This window comes from Arachis hypogaea, chromosome 20, assembly GCF_003086295.3.
Source record: "Arachis hypogaea cultivar Tifrunner chromosome 20, arahy.Tifrunner.gnm2.J5K5, whole genome shotgun sequence".
In the NCBI taxonomy this organism is placed as follows: Eukaryota; Viridiplantae; Streptophyta; class Magnoliopsida; order Fabales; family Fabaceae; genus Arachis; species Arachis hypogaea.
Window position 1 is genome coordinate 8,691,384 of NC_092055.1, and position 18,074 is coordinate 8,709,457.

General features: G+C 28.7%; 1 protein-coding gene across 1 annotated transcript; it reads left to right on the forward strand.

The window, feature by feature from the left end:
* The first annotated feature begins 10,594 nt into the window (after positions 1–10,594).
* Positions 10,595–14,408, forward strand: LOC112784000 (cytochrome P450 734A1). The gene is made up of 5 exons (XM_025827077.3): positions 10,595–11,112; positions 12,161–12,384; positions 12,454–12,695; positions 12,842–13,220; positions 13,490–14,408. Exons 1-5 carry the CDS (start codon positions 10,821–10,823, stop codon positions 13,943–13,945), a joined length of 1,593 nt encoding a protein of 530 aa, XP_025682862.1. The 5' UTR covers positions 10,595–10,820; the 3' UTR covers positions 13,946–14,408.
* Positions 14,409–18,074: the final 3,666 nt, after the last annotated feature.

Below are 18,074 nucleotides of genomic sequence, written 5' to 3' on the forward strand. Positions count from 1 at the left end.
TACAACTGTTTTCATACAAGTCATACAAATCATTTATTTTTTTTTTTCATACCTCTTCTTTTTCTTCTCCTTCTTCTTCTTTTTTCGTGTCTCTTCTTCTTCTTCTTCTTCATTTTTGAAGTGTTTCATCTTCATCGTCGTGTTTCTCCTCGTTCTTCTTTTGATTTTGTAACATTATATATTTTTTTTCTTCTTTGTTTGATTTTTTCCTCCCAAAAAGAATTATGAGAATATGAAATAAGAAAAAGAAGAAGAAGAAGTAGAAGATGAGGAGGAGAAAGAGGAAGACTTCTGAATTATGCATAAGGTGTACTTCAACAAATTTTATGTGTATTTTTTAAATTCTTTGGGTGTATTTTTGTAATCCTTTAGGTGTATTTCTGTAATCCTTTGGGTGTATTTCTATAATCGTTTGGGTGAATTCTTGTAACCGTTTGGGTGTATTTCTGTAACCATTTGGGTGTATTTCTGTAATCGGTTAGGTGTATTTCTATAATCGTTTAGGTGTATTTCTGAAGTTCCATTATCTTCAAAACGATTTCAAAACTTGATTTCAGAAACCATGAAAAAAATGAAGCAAGAATACCAATGATAAATGCAGATAAAACAACGAATGAAAAGGCAAAGAAAGAACGCACGAAGGAGATCAAATTTGGCAAGAAACTCGTTTTCATGGAGGAAGAAGAAGAAGAGTAGGAGAAGAAGAAGGAGAAGAAGAACGAAGAGGAGGAGGAGAAGGAGGAACGCGAAGCACACCATGAAAATCGTATATGGGTCAGCGTGTTTTTGTTAAATTTCTCCCAACTTATATGACTTGTATGTGTAGCACTCCTCTAATAAAAAATGTGGACGAATAAAAAAATGGGAGCCACTTAGATAAAGATGTCAAGAACGTTTTTTTTTAAAGATGTTTTTTAAAAATTAAAATTTAACACATATAATCAATTAAATTGTATTATTTTTATTAAAATTAGACTGGACAAATCAGTTTAGCAAAAAAATTAATAAATTAAATTTTTAAATCAATATAAATTAATATTTTTTATAAAAAAATTACTATAATATCCTTATTGTAAAGCACAACTAAAATATTTCTATCATATATATATTTTAAAAACTTTAAATTCTAACCCTATAACGATAGAGAAGAAAAGGGCTAGAATTTAGAATTCTCAAGATTAATATATATAATAAGAGTATTTTAGTCATTTTATATAATAGGGGTATTGTAGTCATTTTTTTATAAAAAATAATATTAATTTAGATGAATTTAAAATTTGATTCACTATTTTTCGGTCAAATTAATTTGTCTGACATAATTTTAACAAAAATAACATAATTTAAGTGATTATATATACTAAATTTTAATTATTAAAAAATATTTTAAAAAAAAGACATTTTCTGCGTCTTTATAAGAGTATCTCCTAAAAAAATTATATGTAGATTATATTATTTTTTATCAACATTTATTTTTATTTATCTTTTTATTATATCATTATATGTATTAAAATATTTTTATAATAATTATAAAAAACAAAGATCTTTTTTATTCTTTTTATTAAAATACTAAATAATTTATTTTTCTGTGATGATAAAAAATCTTTATACAATAAAAAATTAAAATCACATAATCTTATAATTAATTTAATTATCTAAAAAAATCATAACCAAAGAAGCAAAATAAATTCTTAATTATTCATCTCAGAAAATAAATTCCTAATTGTTCGTTGAAAAAACAAATTCCCAATTGAACGCAACTTCTTATCTGCGATTCCAACAAACTTTGCTCTCTGTAATCTGTATGTCCGTCTGTGCTCCTAATTTCAAATTCAATTCATCAAACCCACCCTTTAATGATTTATTTTCTCATATGAATAATTAGGGATTTATATGAATCGTTGAGGATTTGTTCTGGTTCTTTGGTTGTGATTTTTTTTTTTTTGAGATTATTAAATTAAGATATGATTTTATCTTTTTATTGTAGAAAGATATTTTTGTCACGACAATAAAAAAATGGAAAAGTCTAGCGGACCAGCAGTTTTGTTGAATTTTGGCCAGCATGTAACCAGCAGATAAAGGTGAGTCATTGGATGTAATCTCACACCAATCTCACACCATTAGATCATCATTGATGGCTATTTGATGACTACCAATCACAAAAGTTGCTGGCCTCTAACATTGCTCTCAATTTAGCCATTTAATAAAAATAGTTATAATAAGGATATATTATTTTTTTATAATTATTTATGAAGATATTTTTATATTGACAGTGGTATAATATTTTTTAAAAAAATAAATAAAACATAAATGTTGATCTAGATGAATATAATTTATAGGATAATTTTTTATTCGACTATTTTTTTAATTAAAAAATTACAATAGAATAGGTGAGATTTTTTAGAAAAGGAAAATGATAGTTTTCCTTTGTAGTATGTTCCAGGATTATAGATCCAAAGACCTCTCATCATAAAGTAGAACAGATATACGGTGGAGTGGTTTGAAATAAAATTTGAGTCATTTTTTATGCTGGGATAAAAATATGTTGCATTTCTGTTTTCTCAATAACAGAGAAGGTATCCTCAATGTAGTTTAAACTCTCTTATTTATTGATGTTGATTAGATAGGTATAATATTATAAATTGACTAAATTTCCGTAGTAGTATGTTTGTGATTCATAATTTTTATTATTTTAATTTTTTATACTCAAAATTTATTATAGTAGTTTTAAATAGTCAGCTATAGGTATTATATTAATTTTTGAATTATTTTTAACGTTGAGTTACCGAATAAAATAAGTTAGTTCTGATTTGTCACATTAGTTATATAATTAAATGATGCTTTTTTATTTTGGAAAAGATTCTCTAAAGTGATAATGCTAGTAAAATTAGGGATGGCAAAAATTTTCGGCGTAACGTGTATTCGCAAAAATTTATCCGCCGAAAAGTAGGTTTGGGAAACATTTTTTTCGTAGGGAGCGGGTACGGGTACCTATATAATAAAGGGGGCGGGACAGGGGAGAGGTCCCCATTCTGTGGGTATCCATTTATTACACGTGATTATAAAATTACAAAAATAACCCTCATATATAAAATTACAAAAATAACATTTTTCCGTCGCTGTCGTCGCTCACTCTTTCTCTCACTGCTTTGCTCACTACTTGCTGCTAGCTTCACCGCCGCCTCCACCTTTACTTTGCAACGAAGCCTCAAATCTGCAACGTTGATGACAAGCTTCCTCCAGCAACGCTTCTGCTCCACGACGTCGATGACGCCTCTCCCACCACGACTCTGTGTCACCTCTGCTCAACGAAGATGATGACAACTGTGCTCGTCTCCGTGGTTGGCCACCTTGAAATAAGTTGGATGTTTCTGTTAATTGATTAAATTAGTTTTCACATATGTTTTTATTTTTAATTTATGAAATTACTATGAAATTGGGACACTGGAGTTAAGGTTTAAATTCTGTTTATGTGAACTGGGTTTAGATTTAGGATTTTGATTCTGTTAATGTCAAATTGGGTTTATGTTTTGGTTTTGGATTTTGTTGATTGATAAATTTGGATTAGAGTTAGATTCTATTGCTGTAAAATTGGAATTAAAGTTTGAATTCTTAATTTTTTATTGTAAAATTGGATCATAATAATGAGATTTTTGTGAAATTATTGTTGTTTACTGGATTTTTTTTCTTTTTAATTTTTTTTATTTGTTTCTTCAATTCCTTTAAACTCCGCGGATATCCTAATATCCAGCTGGGGACAGGGTCCCCGTTACTCGTCACGGGAATGGAGTGGGGACGGGGAGGGTTTCTGGAGGCAGGGGGTGGGGCGGGGGCATGTTCCCGTCCCATGGGGATCCGTTGCCATCTCTAAGTAAAGTAGTAAAGTGATGCTTTAAATACTTTTAAATTTGTAATATTTATTATTTGTAAGTTCTACTATCTTAACCCAAGAGTGATTAATGGTGTACTTTTTTCTCTAAAGTGACAATATAACTTTAGAGGAGTCGGATCTTTTTTTTAAACTCTTAAATAAGACAAAAACGAGGTCGTTTTAGAAAATGAAAGAAGATATAATGATTTGGATATCATATAAACTCTTATTTCCCTTTTGTTTTTATCTTGTTTATTAAATACCAAAACAAAATAACATGACACCGGATTCGATGGTCGCAGAACGTTTGGACCATTAAATGGTCCCATAACAAAACATGTTTTTTAAGTTTTTCAATAACTGTTAAATAGTCCATTTTTTATTTTAATTACAAATTAACCCCATATATTTTATTTAATCATAAAACTATTTTTTATTTTATAAATTATTATTTTATTATTCATCTATCTGTTTATTAATAATAAAAAATTAAAACAATAACAAATTAGATCTTCTATTAATCGTAATAAATATTTTGCAATTTTAATCGATTATAATTTTATCATTGATCCGTTACATACATATTGGATTGGAAAAATCGTGTTTGTTAGAAATTCAATCGATTGGATGCACAAATCAATCGATTGAAATTCAGGTTTTCCAAACTTCAATCAATTGGAATTGATACACAATCGATTGATCATATTACCCAATCGATTTAAGTCTTCAAAACAACATAGATCTTCACAATTCAATCGATTAGTTGTATTACTCAATCGATTGAATTGTGCAATGCGTTATATGTTAAGCTTCTCTAATTTTTTTGCTCGTGATTATAAATTATTATTTATTATTTATCTATCTTATCTTTAAAATTCTATCTTCAATTTTTAAGTTTTTATTTTGATTTAGATACTCTAATCTTATCTTTTCTTTAATATTAAGATTATAAATTGGTGAATAATCTATCAACAATTACTCAATCCTACCATTAGAATCGTTTATCAATTTTTTCATTGTTTTTGTTCATTGTTTATCCATCTACTTAATATCCAATTTTTCTTTATTGTTTATCCATCTCTTTAATATCCAATATTTGTTCATCATTAATTGATAATTACGCTTGGTAAAAGAGATCCAATCGATTTTTTCACGGTAATGTTTAGAAAACAATCCATTGTTTTGATTACAAAATCAAGATTAGTCTCTAATTTTGTAATTCTTTGTTTCGATTCTTTATTCATGCAATTGATTGTATAATGAAAAAAATATCTTTTTTATCTTTTAGTAATGGATTTTTTTCTGAAATAAAATAAAAAAAAATTATTATTTTCCAAAATCCAATTTTTCAACTTTAATTTCCCAAGTACGAATTTTTTTAGGTAGAACAGGGCAAACTTTACTTCAAATTCTAGAAAAATAGCTAACTCAAATTATTAATCTTTAGAATAGACAATGACAACCATTATAGGAGTACACAAGAGTACACATGAATAAGTCTTATTTTTATTGGAAAAATAATGTTTTTTTTTATTTATAATGAAAAAAATTCTTGTTAAATACGGTTTATTCCCTTGTATCTATGTATTTTTCAAGTTGCTTTGAATAAAGAAACCCCACATGCCGATTGAATAAAGAAACCTCACATGCCGTGGAAAATTCAATCGATTGTGTATCAATTCCAATCGATTCAATTTCTAACAAACACGATTTTTTTAATCCAATATGTATGTCATAGACCAATGATAAAATTACGATCGATTAAGATTACAAAATATTTATTTTGATTAATGGAAGATCTAATTTGTTATTATTTTAGTTTTTTATTATTAATAAACATGATAGATGAATGATAAAATAATAATTTATAAAATAAAAAATAAATTTTATAATTAAATAATATATAAAAGATTAATTTGTAATTAAAATTAAATAAATACTATTTAGCAGTTATTAAAAAACTTAAAAAACATATTTTGTCATGGGACCATCGAATTCCGTGTCAAACAAATTATTTAGTCCTATATCTAGCATAATAAATCAAGGTCAGTCCAATACTTAATTCGCTGATTCAATACTAGAAAAAATCTAAGAACTAATAATATGGTGTCCTGAACTAGATTTTAAAAATTAATATAGATATTTTTGAGAGACTAAAATGATAAAAATCATAAATTTAAAAAACTACTTTAAAAATTTAGTTGTATAAATTACTCAACTTACTGAAACAAACGCCTAAAAATAATGTTAATTTAAAATTAAAATTTCCCATAGTTATCTAAAATTCCCATAGCCATCGCGTTGGTACTTATTTATTAATATAATTTTGGATATTTGCTTATTTATTAATAGTAGTTCAACTAAAATATGAACAAGTTCCTTTTTATCCTCCGCCAATCGTGGTATAATTTTGAAAAATATATCCAAGTGACAAAAATATTCCCACACGCATTTCTGTTTTCTTTTTTGGGTATATCTCATACGTATTTCCATAGTTCCAAGGTTACAATTTGTATAAGAAACAAAAAATTGGAATATTCAGTATATTGTTGTGACGGTTAGGCGGCTGGCATAACAATATGTTCATATTATTATTATGGAAGCTAAAAATATGGGACACGGCAATGCTATTATTTGTCCATGTTGCCAGCAAGAAAACTCAACAAATTTAAGAGGTATGGTTGAATGTAGCATTGAACGTTAAGGGAAGGGAGGAAGAAATTTTTGTTATGATATGCATGTAATATTCGAATATTTTCTTTTGAAATATTTTATAATTCAAAATATATTTAATATTATTTCTAAAAAATTAATTAAAAATAAAAATATATAAAAATAAAATTATTAATATTTTGTTTATTTAGTTATTCAAACTCCACATCTACACACAATGAGATAGGAAAATCAATATACAAAAAAAATAATACTATATATTTAAGTATTTTTATAAATTAAATTTAACTATATTAAATAATAACACTTAAAATAATATTATTAATCATACTTAATTTTTATTATATTAGACTAATTTAATTGAACTTGATTAATAAAAAAATTTGAATGAGTCCAAAAAAATTTGAAGAAGTTAACAAAAAGTTTAATTTCACTTTAAATGTTTTAGTTGTTATACGCAAATGAACCGTGAGATGCATTAGTACGCAAGTTTTTTAAATTTAAATATTTTACTTTATTTTCTATTCATTTATTTAAAATTTATACTATGTTTAGTTTGTAATCTGATTCGATTACTACATATGATATATATGAGAATCGCATTTGAATTAACAGTTTTTTCTTTTTTTAAATTATTTTTTATTTAGGTGACTGAAATTGTTTTTATATATATTTAAATTAATATTAAGAATTTGTTTGGATACTATTTAAAAAAATTAAATGCTATTTTTTTAAAATTTTTTTTTACAAAAATAAAAGTGATTTTATATTTGGATATCTCATATGAAAAGATCTTTTTATTTATTAATTATGTTTGGGTAAAATAAGATAAAAGTACTTATTTATTTATTATGTGAAAAATATTTTTTTAAAAAAAAATTTAAAATATAAATTATAACTTCTCGAAAAAGATATTTTTTATTTTTTTTAGTATTTTTATTTTTACTATTAAAAATTTATTAAACACACTAAAAAATAAAAAAAATCTTTTTTCATTGAATAAAGATATTTTTTTATAATAACACCCAAATAAATACTAAATAATACTCTATTTTTTATCACTAAAAAATTGGTCATTTACATACAAGATCTTGAAAAAAGATTTTTCATGATAGAAAATATATATACACCAAAGACAAGAAATATAATTTATCATATTTCATATATATTATGTGAGCCAACTGGTAAATTTTTAAAAGAGTCAAATTTTAGAATTAGCATTAGGTTCAATTTTTTTATGAGTACTTTTGAAAATTTGAAATCAACTTAATAGATTTTAATTTTTTGTTGTTTTATATTTCACGAATATTTTTAGTTATGTATTTCCGTACGATTTTTTATTATTGTTTTTGTTTGTATTTCAAAATTATGTATAGTTATTTTTTTATCACATGTATTACTTAAAGTCAATTATGAATCAGATGAATAAAATAAAATTATAAAAACTTGGTCCGATTTATTTTTATCTTTTTCTTATTATTTATAAAATATGAACACTTTTTCAGTTTGTTGAGTTGTTCATGTCTACATATCAAACACGGATACGACACTTGTCCAACACACGTAATTTTTTGTCCATGTTTTAATAAAAATAATTTTTTTAGACATATTTAAATACACTTAAATACTATTATGTGTCAACGTGTCTAGCTTTAATCTTAATATATATTTTTGAAATGAGTTAAAAATAGTATATATTATTAATTATTAAAATAAAAAATATTTTAAATATTTTATATAATAAACAAATATTAAAAAATTAATTTATTTTAATATTAATAAAATATCAAAATATTATTATAATTTATTTAAAAAATACTTTATATTTTGTATATATATCGTATCATCGCATATTATAAAAATTTTAAATTTACATATCCCATGTCATATTTCGAATTCATGCATCATACCTCGTTATATTCATAATTTCATATCATTACATTTAATCTATTTCATATATATATTCTATCATGTTTTATATTATGCAAGGTAAATAATAGTTAGATAACTTATATTTAAATTTTATCTTATTATTCAATAAAAATATTATTTATTAAAGTATATACTTATCATAATTGAAAATTTATTACCAGAAATCTCAGTAATCTAATTAAAGAAATTGTGACAAAGTGACAATCTCTTTTAGTAAACTTTGTCTATTTCCCACAAACTCAATCTCAAGAAAATTAGAAAAAAGATGAGTAAATTTTCCTACCAATTGGCCAACCTTTTAGTGGGAGGGGTTCATGTTTATCCAAGGGAACAAGAAAACCAAAATTGTAGTTTGAAGCAATTATTTCGTAGTTTTAGCAGGCAAAGCGTTAGCTCAGCTAATTAAACTGTGACTGTCAGCTCTCAGCATTAATGCTTCTAATAGAGAGAGTAATCGACCTTCAAATACCATATTAGGCTATTAGGCTAAGCTTTAATTACTTGTTTCAATTTTTTACTAAATTTATCTTTATTTAGAAATTTATTTTAGATGTTCACCTAAACATTTGACTCTAAAATATAGTAAATAGTTAGTTGTATAATGTATATATTAACAAGTTATTAAAATTAAATTGTCTTTTGTCTTATTTTGTTCTATTATTTTTTTCTTTTTTTTTTATAATAATCTCACTCAGTCCAAAAAAATATAATTATCACCACAACTACCACAGCTATAATTATTTCCACTACTTAAGAAAGGTGATAATAGAAAGAAGGGATACTTTTTTAGGTAAAAAATTAAATTTTGATAAGAGAGTTAAAATAGAAAGAATGAAAATATTTAGTTTAAAAATATGATGTTTTAAATGTCATGAACAAAATTCAAATTTAATCCTAATTTTAATAAATAAAATAATATTTTATCTAAATTATTAATTATTATTTATTAAATACTAAAAGGGATTTTTTTATTTTGTATTAATGATATAATAAATATAAATTTTTTTATTATAGTATAGATAAATTTAAAAGTAAATTTTATCATATCTTAGATTTTACTTATTCAAATCGATTTTAATATATGAATAAGAATGTTTGAAAATTTTATTCATGACTCATGAAAAAATATCTACAAATTTAATCACTGATATTATTTAAAAAAAAAATTGAAAAGAGAGAATTTTAACATAAATATTTTAATTTAATCATAAATTATATATTATTATTAATGAGTAATTATTATACTGATAATGCTAGTGAGATAAAAAAAATAATTTAAATTTATTTTATTTAATATTTATTAATTGTGGTAATAATTAATAAATATTAAACAAAATAAATTTGAGTTATTTTAGTTGAATTTTTATTATCTCCCAAACATTATTAATTATTCTACTTTAAAAACGAGTAAAATTTTTATTCATTGTTTTTATTATTTTTATTTTTAAAATAAAAATAAATTTTAAAAATAAAAATAAATTTATATATTTTTGTACATTATTGACAATGGTACATATAGTAGCTAGTTACAGATAAAACGCAGCAGTTATGAGCTTACATAGAGTGATAGAGAAGAGATTCCACAAAACTGATGCGAAATGCAGCAGCTAACATGCCTAAAGAAAAGTGAATTAAATTAAAAACCAGCAAAAAATTGTGGATGAAGATTATGGAAGGCAAAGAAAGATATATAGGATGTTGTCGTTGAATTCGAGGCTAACGAAAATTGGCGAAAGAATTGAAAGGCATCTGAGAAGCACACCGTTTGGAGTTGTTGCCTAGTTAATTAAGTGTATCCCCCCAAATGGGGTATTGACGATGGATCACTCTTATCACTTTGAATGCCGACGGACATTCAGCTGATCCACCGCTCCCTCTCCCTCTCCCCCTGTCATCAACCAACATTATTTATTTTGCACCTTTTTCCTTTAAATTAATACTACAAAAATATTGAATTGTAGTTGCGTAATAATTTGTTTATAAAAAGAAAAGAAGAAGAAGAAAAGAAAAAGACAAATGTGTAAATAGTTAAAAGGAGGTGAGGGGGATATGGAAATACAAAAAGGGAAAAGAGAAGGGCAACATGGTCTTAAAATTAAAAATTTATAAAACGGTGGCATTGGTTGACCCTTAAGAATTCCAATGGCGGCCCCTACGCCGTTGGCCTTGCTTGCATCTTTCTCTCTCTCTCTCTCTTTCTCTTTCTCTTTCTCTCTCCATATGCGTATTAAAAAGCCAAGCAAGCCACTAACACTCAGCAACAACACAACACACACACACATAGCTACATAAGAAGCAACCCAAAGCCTCCTCTCTCTCTCTCTCTCTCTCTCTCATTCATTCATTCATGGAAGAAGAACGGGTGGTGGTGTGGTTGTCGTGGGTGAAGGTGGTGTCGTTGAGTTGCGTAGTGGTGTTGGTGGCGCTGAGGGTGGCAGTGCTCCTATGGTGGAGACCTATGAGGATTCAAGCCCATTTCTCAAGACAAGGAATCAGAGGACCCCCTTATCGCTTCTTCATTGGTAACGTGAAGGAGTTAGTCTCCATGATGCTCAAGGCTTCCTCTCAGCCCATGCCTTTCTCTCACAACATTCTCCCTCGCGTCCTCTCCTTCTACCATCACTGGAAGAAAATCTACGGTATGGTATATTCAATTTCATTCATTATTAATAATGCAATATTAACTTAAGAGTATGTATGTAGTAGTAGTAGTAGTCCTCTTGCTCATGATTAAAATAAAGTTGGCGTTCCCCCAGTGTCATGATGATCATGATTGTGATTCTCTCTTCCCCCGTTACCTAGAAGAGGGAGGGGACTCACTCACTCACTGAATATTATTATTCCGGTGCTTCTTTTTCGCAATAACTTTTCAGGCTTTCTTAATTAGCTTTTTTTCTTTTTCTGAGCTAGCTGCTCTCCTAGCTGTTTGATGCATGATGTTGAAGTTCCAAATTTGGACTCTAGCTCCACCACCTGCTTCTCTCTTGTTCTTTTTCTTTCTTTCTTCCTTTATCTTTTCAATACTCTCCTTGAGTATACCAATACTACTCCCTCACCCTCAAAATCCAACCAGCCTCAACATTTGTTTCCTACTGACTCCCTCTGTATGGATGTCAGTGATACAAATCTTTGTCCATATTCTTCTTCTTATTATTTTTCCTTTTTCAATAATCCCATTTATTATTATTATTATTATTATTATTATTATTATTATTATTATTATTATTACTAAGCACTACTTTGTATGTGCTGCAGATAGAGCCATAATTTGTATGATATGGAAGTGCACTTTGTTGGCATTGTGGAGAGTTGTCATCTGCTCTCTTTTTCTCTCCTCATGTCCTCTTCCTTTTGTTTTCTTATGGGAGGAATTCAATTTTGACAATGTAGTTGTATATGTTTGGTAACCGTTTTTAAAATTGACTTGTCTTCTTCTTCTTCGTTCCCACCTCTTCTCTCTCTGTGCTGTAGGGTCTACAGTACACTATCCATTGCTTCCTCTCAAAAAAAAAAAAAAAACTAATGGCTGTCAATAATGTTTCCTGCTCCAATTCCCTCTTTTGCAAACTTGACACTTACTACTTGAGGGACTCTGCTACTTCCATCTTTGTGCTACATAACATACCATATAATTATGCTTATGAATGAACTAATCATAATTAACTTAAATTTAATTAATTAATACAGGTGCAACATTCATAGTATGGTTTGGACCAACGGTTCGACTTACGGTGTCTGATCCAGACCTTATCCGTGAAATCTTCACATCCAAGTCAGAATTGTATGAGAAAAACGAAGCTCCCCCGCTTGTGAAGCAGCTTGAAGGAGATGGACTCCTGAGCCTGAAAGGAGAGAAGTGGGCTCACCACCGCAGAATCATCTCTCCCACTTTTCACATGGAAAATCTCAAGGTAATTAATTAATTAATGATTAAAGTTGAATTTTGAATAAAGATATATAATGTGTATATACTTGTACAGCTGTTGATACCGGTGATGGGAACAAGCGTGGTTGAGATGTTGGAGAAGTGGTCGGAAATGGGGGAGAAAGGTGAGGTGGAGATCGAAGTTTCCGAGTTGTTTCAGACCTTAACGGAAGACGTTATTACCAGGACAGCATTCGGAAGCAGCTACGAAGATGGCAAAGCCATTTTTCGCCTTCAATCCCAACAAATGCTCTTAGCCGCCGATGCTTTTCAAAAAGTCTTCATTCCCGGTTACAGGTACATTTACTACCTAGTACTCTATCTATCTTTCCCTCCATTCCTAAATTAATTATTAATAATAAGTACTAAGTACTATATACACACCCACAGTAAGTTAAATTAATTAATTAATAATTTATTTGCTGACTTGTATTTTGGATTAGATTTTTTCCAACAAGGAGGAATATAAAATCATGGAAATTGGAGAAGAAGATAAGGAAATCGTTGGTGAGGCTGATAGAGAGGAGGAGAGAGAGCAATAGTGGTAGTGAAGGGGCGAAGGACTTGTTGGGGCTGATGATAGAAGCGTCGATGGGGAAGGGAAAGAATGGGAATAGTGTGAGTGTGACGGTGGATGACATAGTGGAAGAGTGCAAGAGCTTCTTCTTTGCGGGGAAACAAACCACATCCAACCTGCTGACGTGGACAACCATCCTCCTGGCTATGCACCCACACTGGCAGGTGCAGGCACGTGACGAGGTCCTCTCTATGTGTGGATCACGTGACCTCCCCACCAAGGACCATGTTGTCAAGCTCAAGACGGTAAGCCACAAGCCCCATTAAGGCACCCACCACTCCTATTCAGATTATTATTAGGATTTGGACAAAAAATCATGTTTTGTCTCTTACACTCCCTTGTGTTTCTTTTTTCTTTCCTCTCAAAAACAATCTTGCCACCTTTTGCTGCTTCTTACCCCTCCCAAAGGGAACATCTATTGCATCTTGACTCATTTACTATACCCCTCAAGTGTCATTTCTGTCAATTAACAAACAATATTTTAATAATTCAATTCAATTCTAATATCCTGCAGCTGAGCATGATTGTGAACGAGTCCCTAAGGCTATACCCACCCACAATAGCCACCATAAGGCGGGCAAAAGCTGACGTGGACTTGGGTGGTTACAAGATACCACGTGGGACAGAGCTCTTGATTCCAATCCTGGCCGTCCATCACGATCAGGCAATATGGGGCAACGACGTCAACGAATTCAATCCTGGCCGTTTCTCGGAAGGCGTTGCCCGAGCAGCAAAGCATCCAGTGGCCTTCATTCCTTTCGGTCTAGGTGTGCGCACATGCATCGGACAAAACCTCGCCGTTCTACAAACAAAACTAGCCCTTGCAGTCATACTCCAGCGTTTTAGTTTCAGGTTGGCCCCAAATTATCAACACGCACCAACGGTCCTCATGCTTCTCTATCCTCAGTATGGGGCCCCCATCCTATTCCACCGTCTCCCCAAAACCGATCATCAAGATCAACGCTTGTGATTCACTTGTGGCTTTCCATGTATCCTATATGTGTGCAAGCTTGTGTAGAGTATTAACTATTAAGTATATAATGTTGCCTTCAATTTAGGGACCAAATTAGCCCTCCCTTATGGCTTTTTTCTCCCTAAAATATATAAATATATGTGTAGAGTTGAGAGAGATGTGTGGTGAGCAAAATTACGGTGGTGCCCTCTCCCTGTTTATCTACAAAAATACTGACTCTAGCATGTGAGCTTTGGTTTCGTTATTGGCCAAGTGTCTTATGCCAATTCAAAATGTAGCTAGTGTGAGTGAGTTATAGGACTAAACTAGTAGGTGGCTAACAATTCTCTAGAGGTACTTAACATGTGTATCTTGTGCATATTTTTTTATATATTTTTCCTTTCCTTTTTTTCTTTTATTAACAAAGATTTGTAATTTTGTAATGCATTTTTGGCTCTTTGATTGTCTTTTGCCACTGCAACCATTGGTTCTCCTGTTATTATTTTAATCCTCTACTGTCTCTTCACAACTCTGTATTTTTGTTGTATCTGTCTCTGAGTGTTTGCTTCATTCAGAAATTAAATTGCGAGCTATTATTGGCTAAATTACTCAGCTTAAGGACGGTAATAGCATAACCTGACTCAAGTTGCGTGGTACGTAATTGGTGATTGATGGCGATATCAATAACAATCCGTGAGCTCTGAAAACAAAACCAACCACCTTAGATTAAAGTTCTCCACAATACAAATAATTATTTGCACCTCCTACTAACACCTGTTGTCTCGCACGTGACTTTCAAACTATAACCTAATCTTAATTTTTTTTTTTTTTTGGTTGAAACCTAATCTTAATTTTGATTGGAGAAATAAGATATACTAACCATATTATGTATATATAAAAAAAAATCAGTTATTTATATAAAATATATTTAAAATAAGTTAAACATTATGTGTATTTATATATAAATATAAAATCTAATTTTTATCATCTATAAATAAGAGCGAAATCAATTTTATGCGAATTATTATAGAATAAAATGGAGTCGGCAATAAAAAAAAATTGTCCCTATCCACCCCATTTCTTATAGATAAATTGCTAGTTTTAGATTTGAGTTAGGTTAATTTAATCTTAATATCAGCGTATAAGATGTGTAATTCAACTGTTTGGAGATATTCAATGCTTATAGACTAAATTTGTAGATAAGATTTTTTTTTTAATTGAAAATGTTCTTGTGCTACGTAGCTTCTTCCAAGATATGTCTCATTTTTTCTGAAGAGGGATTCGTATATTCGTTTCTTTTTATTTGGATACTTGGATGAGTTATATTTCAATTAGGTCGGTTGAAACCCAAGAGTTTAGATATTTATAAAAAAAACATTCCAATATGATTAAAGAATTTTTTTTTAAGTTTGGATTTTTTTTATGAAAAATATTAGAAAATTATTAGAATTTATTATTTTTTATTATTATTTTTAATTATCAATTTAATTTTTTAATTTAGTAATTAAATAATATATTCTGACCAAAAATAATAAATTTTAATGGTCTTTTTACATTTTTTTATGGGTAATGTATCATATGAAATATTTTTTTTACCGAAAACAGGGAGATTGAACTCATGACTTTTTAGGTGAGTATGCAAAAATTATACCATTTAAAATATAACTCGTTTGACATCAGATGAAATATTCTTATTCAAAATGATCGATTATTTTGTATAAAATAAATAATCATAATGAAAATAATTATTCTACAAATATGAAATTTTAACGTATAAATCATCAGTCAATGAGCAAATTATTATTTGATTACAATCGAGTTATAACAGATAAAAAATTAGAAAGAATACACGACACTTAAGCATTCTAGATGGCAGAGTTTAATCTTTCCGGCCTAAAAAATCTTTTTATGATTGGTTGTCCCCAAAGGAGAAGCATCGGTCAAGGGATTTGGTTTTGATAATTTGACCCTCCATGATGAAGAATTATTAGCTTCTCAATGTAGACTTCACTTTTGTGATCTCCATAGATGCAGTTACCAACTTTTAGAACAAGAAAGAAAGAAAAAAAATGATGAGTACCAAAGCAATATATTTTGTGTAACTAGTTAGCCACTGAACTCCACTGGCCTTCACTTCCCAAGAAAGAAAGACATGTCATAATGTAATGTAATGTAATGTAATAGCCTCTTTCTTATAATGTATGGTATGGTACTCCAAAAATTGAATCCCTTTTCTTGAATTAAGGGGAGCTATATTGCTATACAGGTAAGATTGCGAAACCCCATAGTTGTTGGGTTTCTAAGTTCCTTCCTTCCTTCGTTTCTTGTTACATTGTTTATTCAGTTTTTAAGGCTTGTGATCTGTGCAGCCCCTGATTTCCAGCACCACGCATTCTTCACCATATGTTCGTACAATATGTCCTCCGTAATTACTTCATTTACAATTCAATTAAAAAATTGTACATCATTACTACTTAGATTTCAAATCAGGACAAAATTATTATATTATTCCTGTCTTTTAAAAATAAGTGTCATTTTCATTTTGTATATTTATTAAAAAATTAATGTATTTAGATAAATTTAAATGTTAACATAACGATCTATATATTGACATGCATTTTGATATTTTCTAATCATATTTAAGGGGAGAATAGTTGCCTCGCTAGAAGGCTAGTAGCTTCTTTATTGATTTGATTGTCATAATTTGGTGATGCTACATAATTAAATTATTTTAACAATCAAATTTTATTAAGTTGGTTTAATTATTTATTGACACAATAAAAATTAATTAAAAAAAGAGACACACAAAATTTAATCAAATTTAGTTACAAAAATAATTTATTCTCTTAACATTTTTAGTCATAATCTACTATCATGACCGTAAAATATTAAATCAAACATTTTTTTAAGAATTTAATTTTGATGTGCTGTCAGTATAAAATAGTTTTACATGTGCATTTAATTACGTCATCAGCAAAAACAACTATCTTTCACATTAACCGCGTGAAAAATAAATGTAATTGCACGACTGTGTAAAATACTTTACACTATATCAAAATTAAATTCTTTTTTAAATTTTAAATGATCATGGGAATATAATTTTCTTTCAAGTATATATGTCAATTCTTAAAAGTGAGGGTAATCAAATAAAACTAATAATATAACTAGAAAAAGAAGAGGAATAGAGGATTAAGATTTGTGTTACTTAGCTTGAAGGATTTAAAGGGAGAATTAATAGAAGCTTTTAAGAGAGAAAATGTTATTTGGAAGCAAAGGGGACCATAATCCAGCATGCATAACATTATTTATTGTTTCTAGTTCATGGGATTTGCGGCATTTTATGAGTTGTAATTTATTAAGAAGCAAGATTTTAGAGCAACACCCCTTTGTGTAGTGCTTTTTGGGATCTTCTCATGCCCTTCCGGGGTGTGGGGGGAAGAGTTCTAGTTTCTCTCAATTTTTATTTTTATTTTTTATAAAAAAATATTCTTATTTATTTTATGGTCCCCAAGGTGCATGTGGTTAGGGGAGATCTTCTTGTCTTCTAATTCTAGTTTTTTTCCTTTTAGTAGCTTTTTATTAAAGGGAAACCAAAGCATGCCATGCAGCATGTGGCCCCATTCCATAATTACCTTGTATGTCCTAAATATTTTCAATTGCAAAAAATAAAAAATAAAAAATGTACACCTAGCTACAATCCTAGTAGAGTGATTGTGAGTCATTTATTCCTGTTATGTAATCTTGAAAATTGTGTAGTAGATAGAGATATATAATTAGTACCATGCATACAGCTAAGGATACTATTCTATTGCTATTATTATTATTATTATTGTTATTATTTTTATATGATTTGGCATTCTGTGTGTTACTGTGTGATGTATGTGGTCGATGATAATTCGAGTATGCTTTTTGCTATGAATCATGGGAATCGCGGGATTATGCCTTGAGCATACCAATCACATAAAACAATAACATAATGTTTCACGTACCAATATTTTTTATTATCCAATATTTCTTTCTTTTAACTAATTATTGTTCCGCATATCCTCTCCTCTCTTATTATTATTATTATATACTCCTAGTAATGCACGTCTTAATTTTAGAGTTTAATTTGGTTTTTAAAAATAGTAATACTTGAGACTTCTGT

Bases quoted from the DNA above. Each gene is read 5' to 3' on its own strand.
- LOC112784000 (XM_025827077.3), top strand. From the start codon at position 10,821: ATGGAAGAAGAACGGGTGGTGGTGTGGTTGTCGTGGGTGAAGGTGGTG. The intron at 11,113-12,160 runs GTATGGTATATT...TAATTAATACAG, and splicing joins TCACTGGAAGAAAATCTACG to GTGCAACATTCATAGTATGG. The intron at 12,385-12,453 runs GTAATTAATTAA...ATACTTGTACAG, and splicing joins TTCACATGGAAAATCTCAAG to CTGTTGATACCGGTGATGGG.